A 6,235-nucleotide genomic window follows, 5' to 3' on the forward strand; every position below is an offset into this window, starting at 1 on the left:
TGACTCTTCATTTTCCACATTTCTTACTGCTTCAAGTATCGAACTAAACTATCCTTTGCAAGTTTGTGTGTGTGTGTGTGTGAGAGAGAGCGAGAACTTCAAGAATTGTAATATGAGATAATTAAGAATGAAAACTAAATATAAAAATGAAACCTATTTCAATATAGTAATTATATCATAGTATATATAAATAATACTAAATTAACTACTAAATGCAGATAATAAAATTGTATTTTTAAACCTTGTTTTTACATTGGACATACGTCTAATCTCATATTTCTTTACATAATGATATTTTATTTTACCGTTCTTAGTTTTTGATAATAATGGTATATAATGCAACCCATATACACATCTCCTGGACTACCAAGAGAAATGAATACTTCAATGATTACATCCACAACAAAGGTTTAAACGTTTTTTTCAAAAGTTTAACCCTATTTATTTTTTCTATCCTGAGAGGTCATTTTAATAGCTCACAAAACAGTATCAATTTATCAATAATTTGTCTTTTCCTAGGTTTATCAGAACTGATACTAAATAAATATTAAAACAACTTTATAGAGCATTCCTTTTTATTTTATATTTTTCTATATTCTATTTTCCTATAACATTCACCCAGTTGTTCTTTGTGATAGAACTAATGGACAAAAACTTCTGCTTACAGTTATTGATTAAATAAGAATAACATGAAAAAAAAAATATTTTTTAAAATTAATTAAAAAAGATTTTTTTTAAATTAATAAAAAAAAAAATGTTTTACTTATACATAATTTTGGTTACTTGGAGCCCAATCATGAACATAATCGAAATCAACAAAATACACCAACATTAGCCACAATTTGATCTATTTCTCTCAATGATTGCAAACAAGACACAGAAGAGAGTGACTGAAATCTGCTGAGCGCAGCATTCATCATACATTTGTCACTGCAAACTACTGACTTGCAAAAGTGGGCTGCCCAACACACACACACACACACACATTCATAATGTCCCTTGGGAGAACGCTATGGGCTCACTGCAGTGCTCCTCTTCCTCCCTCCCTCCATCCTTGCTGCACTGCTGTAATGGAATATCGATCGCTGCTCTTGCCGCAGTGTTTAAAGGGAGAGGAAGATTGCGCTCAAGGTCATCACTACGGCAACTTAAAAATGAGATGGACTGTCACTGGCCTGTTGTCATAAAAACAGGTCATGTAAGTCAAATTTGTGTGATGTGAAAAAAAGAGAGGACACAAAAGATGAAACGAGGCAATAAGTCAAGTTACTTTCCCATGAGCAACCATTAAATAGATAATAGACTTAAAGGTATGGTACAGGCTGAGCATTTTATTGCACTTCCCATTCACTGACACAACAGAAGGAAGTTGTAAAATAAAAGACAAACAAACATTTCCATAAAATGAGAACATATATAAAAAAAATCTTCCAGTAGGAATATTGGCATTGATTACATTGAATAGCAATGATAGACTATCTTTGCTCAGGTATGCTGTCATTAAATCATGTATGCGGTAAATGTCCTAGCAAGACTGATGTAACAACATATGAGCTAAGTATAGCCTAAGACAAATGATCGTGTAATGACTGGTACCCTATATATCAAAGAAACTGTCAAATCAGTACATTCTTGTTGCCAGGTTTTTTCCCCACTATTCTGGATGAGCTAGCATAAAATTAGCTAGCATCAGGTTTGGGTGGACTGTTCCTTGAAGGATAGTATAGCTTGAAATAGTTTTTACAACTAAACTGCATTTTTTTGCTTTGGGTCACAGTGCATTTAGCTTGTGCTTTGAGGATATTTTGGAAATAAATAATGTAACAAATGATCATGATATCCAATAGGTACCAGTAAAGGCATCTGAGGTCTTTTAATGTGCTTGATCCGTCTTGGGTGATTTCAGTTTAACAGTCTTTACTTCTTCGCTGGCCAATCTGTGAGTAAACTAATATTGTCAAATTAGTGCAACCAATATGTGGCCATGTAAATGACGAGGCAAGACATTTTCGGTTAACATGAGCAAAAAGGTCAAAGGTGAGAGGGTTAAACAGGTTCCATCAGCAGCTCATCCACGTCAGACGACTCCAGCTCACGGAAGCCTGCATGAGACCCGATGACAGCTAGTGTAGCACCTGAATAAAAAGAGTCCGAGAGTTTCAGAAAGACTGTTTGGGGAAAAAACACAGAAGTGCAATGAGATGAAGGTGAAAAACTCACCTAGTACCCAGAACACGGCAGATCCTGCCCCTGCGAGCCAGAACACAGGGAAGGAAACCCCTCCTGCTAAACCTAACTGGTGTCCCTGAGTCAACTCACGACCTGAGAGAAAGAAATGAGAGTTTACTCATTAGATCATTAGAGCACTTGCATCATAACATCAAATATTCACTCAGCACTAAAACTCTAGCACTTTAAGCAAACAAATCAAATGACGTAATTCAGGTTACGTCTGCATTAATCCAGATATATTTACAAATGACATTTTCATTTCAAAATGCTTTCTGTTCACACTAGTGTTTTCAAGCCTTTTTTAAAAGTTACCTATCCACACTAAAATGTCTGAAACGCTTAAATCCTCTTACTGCATATGCGTAAAAAAGTCAGAAAAGGTACGCTGAAGATACCGAGACATTTGAAGATATTTTCGAACATCTTCGTTTTCACAGTCCCCACAACAACACGAACACTGCATTTTCAAATGTATCCACTTGGGAGAGCGTCTTCAAAAAACTCTGGATTAATGTAGTCGATGTATCCTCATATAGCCTTATATACTACTAAACACTCTCTTACCAAAAACAACCAGCTTCTTTTCCAGAGTTTTCAAGTGGATTATATAGAAGGCACCAGCAAACACTCCCATAGCAATCAAGAGCATCGGGGAACTGATACTGAAGGAGAAAAGCACAAAGACAACTGTTTTTTCATCAGCAATTTATGTGAACACCTTAAAGCTTCCTGTGAATGTTTATTCTGTTAAATGCCTTCTAGAATGTGGACCTTCAGGGAAACTTAAACACACACACACCCATGTTGTGTACATAAGAACAGAGGCTTGTTGAGCGTCTTTATTTCCCTTACAGTGGAGCCTTTTATGTCATTTGAAGAAGTTGCCTCATTTGCACACAAAATTCAAGATGATTTCAGCAAGCAGTTTCCTTACATGCAGTAGAGGATGAGTCCCATGAAGATGAAGGTGTAGTTGCTGTGGTAGGTGTTCAGGTTCCTCACCACACGCTGGCACAGCTCCCCAAAATTCCGAGGTTTGGAGAACTTGCGCTGGTCTACAAAGCTGGCCCACGGACGGATGGACTTCCGCCTGCGGTCCACCCAATCCTTAATCACACTACCAGACAGACCTTTGGGCAGCCAGAGCCTGATAACCCAGACAGACAGGAAAATAGAATTACCGGAGTAATAATATAACATAATATAATCATAACAAAACAAAAAATCATAATAACACAGTCAAGGCTAATAACAACTCATAAAACACCACATTTGACCTTGTGCAATTTAATATAATGACAAATTTCTGATTGTATATTTAAATGATGATAGACTCACCTCCCCATTACTCCTGTCCCAGGAAGCTGTTCTGCCTCACTGCTAAAGGGGTCACTTGCTTTTCCATCCATATTAACGTGTCTAATAAAACACAGATCTTAATTAACAGCCTAACAGGAATATATTACTACTTTGACTGTTAAAATTATCTAGTTCATTTCCAATGTAGTTAAGAACCACTACATATACTATACAGGTACACTACATTAGTGTATGTATACAGTGTTGGGTAAGTTACTGTAAAAAGTAATGAATCACTAGCTACTAATTACATCTTCAACTGTGAAATTAGATTATTGTACTAACTACTCTCTGTAAAAGGAATTGCATTACTTATTTTGATTTACTTTCAAAATCCCATATCAACCTCGATCAGTTGAACAATACAAGGATCAAGGATGTAAATGACACTGAAATGAATGTTTTTTCAAATAAAAATGTATAAAATTGTAAAAATTTCTTGAACTCACTAAAGTATTTAAATGGAGAAGTTTACATTAAAACATACATTTTAACATTAGATGTTAAATTTGGATGTTAAATCCACTATTGTTTTGTACAGAATTATTGAACTATAAAAACATTAACATCAAAATAACAGACTAAACAGAATAAAATTTTACATGTTTACGTACTTAATGCACTTAGATCAGAAGTAACTAATTAAATTATAGAAAAATTAAGAGTAATCCCTTTCTTTACTTTTTCAAGGGAAAAGGAATTAAATTACAGTCATTAATTACAACGAACACTGTCTATATGGCAGTACACCATATAGCTGCTCTGAGATGTACTTTTTTTCAATATAGCATTTCAATAAATAGTAAAATTCCAGCAAATTGAATCCTAATCCTAACTATTATTCATATTATGAATTAAGAATTTTAAATGAGTAAAAGAGCTTAATAAAACATTTTGTATAAATCTTAATGGAACAAGGTAATGGACCATTTAGTTTATGTGATTTGTATTTATAAATAAAAAAATAAATAAAAATGTATAGAAGACACTCTGGGACTCTTCTCTAATGAGGGGTCAGTCACTTTGCTCATTACAAATATTTTTAGCATATTTGCCATATTGTAGTTATTGTACTATCATATTACTACATTACTGTAGTCCTCAAAGCAGCAGGAGGTCCTAATTCATTTCAGGGCGAAAAATGTATAGCACATATTAAGAGGCACAATATATATATATATATATATATATATATATATATATATATATATATTTGCAAAATATGAGGGAAAAAAAACATTCTCCATTATCCAAAAACACTTTGCATTAACTGTGCAGCAAGTTATAAATGTCTTAAATTCCACTGTGAGCTAATGGAAAACCGATGTCACTCATGGGCTGGTACAGAAACCGCGTCCACAACAACGAGAAAGAATCCGGATGAACAAGTTTGTTAAGCTTCTGCATTCCGTCAGATTTGTCCAAAACATATGAAATTACGACATTATACCATTTAACAACATGATATTTTTGACGGGTTGGTACAAAAACACTCCCCAAAGTTTGTTTATCAAATCTGTGACGGAAACTAACAAGCGCTCTCTTAAATAACGCTGATTTACCCTCAACTATGACAAATGTTATAAAAGTGAGCTTTGAGAAGCGACAGTGAATTTAGATACTGCTAAAAACAGTGCACTGAGAGACAAATAAATCCTAAAACAAAATTCATACTCACAGTACTTTCTACAGATGTATTCAGTGTGTTGATGCACGGCGGATATGATGTGGTGCAGCAGTCAGTGACAGTGACGTGTACGATCTTCTTCTGTAGATGTAAACACGAGTCGAACTAATGGCTGCCACCTAGTGACGTGGACAAAACCAACAAGGCGGATAAAGCGATATTCTTCACACAATGATTAATTATTATTTATATGATATATTATATTGTTTTATACTACAATTATATTTTTAATTTTATATATCTGTTATAAATTATGAGGTCAGCTGGGAAGGCTAATAATTTAATAAACCAGACAGTTGACGACACCCTTTGATTTTCATAGAAGGAAAAAATACTAGTCAGTGCACTAACTAGTCTGGATAACCAACATTCTTTACAATTTCTTCTTTTGTGTTCAACAGAAGAAAGAAACTCATACGGTTTTGGAACAACTTTAGGGTGAGTAAATTATGACAGAATTAAACATTTTGGGAGAACTATTTCGTTTTAAAATGTATGAATTAAGTTCTGTAGATAGAAGAGGGCGTTATGTTTTACAAATTAAATTACACACTGCCATACTTCATTTTTGTGAACGTAAATTAATGAAACGTTGCTGCATGTCTTACAACTACCACAAGGACGTAAGTTTGCGTGTTTGACAAATTAGACAACCGTTGTGCTCCTCATAAAGTTACTTGTCCGCAGCCTACGTTTAAAAAAAAACATAACAATTCTAGTCTTTGAATGGTTTTGTGTAATTTGGAGATTTAAAGTATGAGTAAAGTAATTCACAGAAATTATTTTGATAAAAAAAGAAGAAGAGGGGACCCATGGACTGTTACTGAAGAGCTTCATTTCGACTCTCTTTTGGGTTTCTAATTTTCCCTTCCCAATATGGCGACATTCTGCGCATGATATCTCATAAACGTGACACGTGAACGGTTTGTTGACTTAAAGCCTAGATCTACAAAACAT

General features: G+C 34.4%; 1 protein-coding gene across 1 annotated transcript; it reads right to left on the reverse strand.

Moving 5' to 3' along the window:
* Nucleotides 1–1,311: 1,311 nt before the first annotated feature.
* On the reverse strand, nt 1,312–5,427 carry rabac1 (Rab acceptor 1 (prenylated)). The gene is made up of 6 exons (XM_081388228.1): nt 5,270–5,427; nt 3,571–3,651; nt 3,167–3,379; nt 2,797–2,894; nt 2,221–2,322; nt 1,312–2,135 (listed from the first exon to the last, which is right to left on the reverse strand). Exons 2-6 carry the CDS (start codon nt 3,639–3,641, stop codon nt 2,047–2,049), a joined length of 573 nt encoding a protein of 190 aa, XP_081244354.1. The 5' UTR covers nt 3,642–3,651; nt 5,270–5,427; the 3' UTR covers nt 1,312–2,046.
* Nucleotides 5,428–6,235: the final 808 nt, after the last annotated feature.

Source organism: Scardinius erythrophthalmus (genome assembly GCF_964197995.2).
Source record: "Scardinius erythrophthalmus genome assembly, chromosome: 16".
Lineage (NCBI taxonomy): Eukaryota > Metazoa > Chordata > Actinopteri > Cypriniformes > Leuciscidae > Scardinius > Scardinius erythrophthalmus.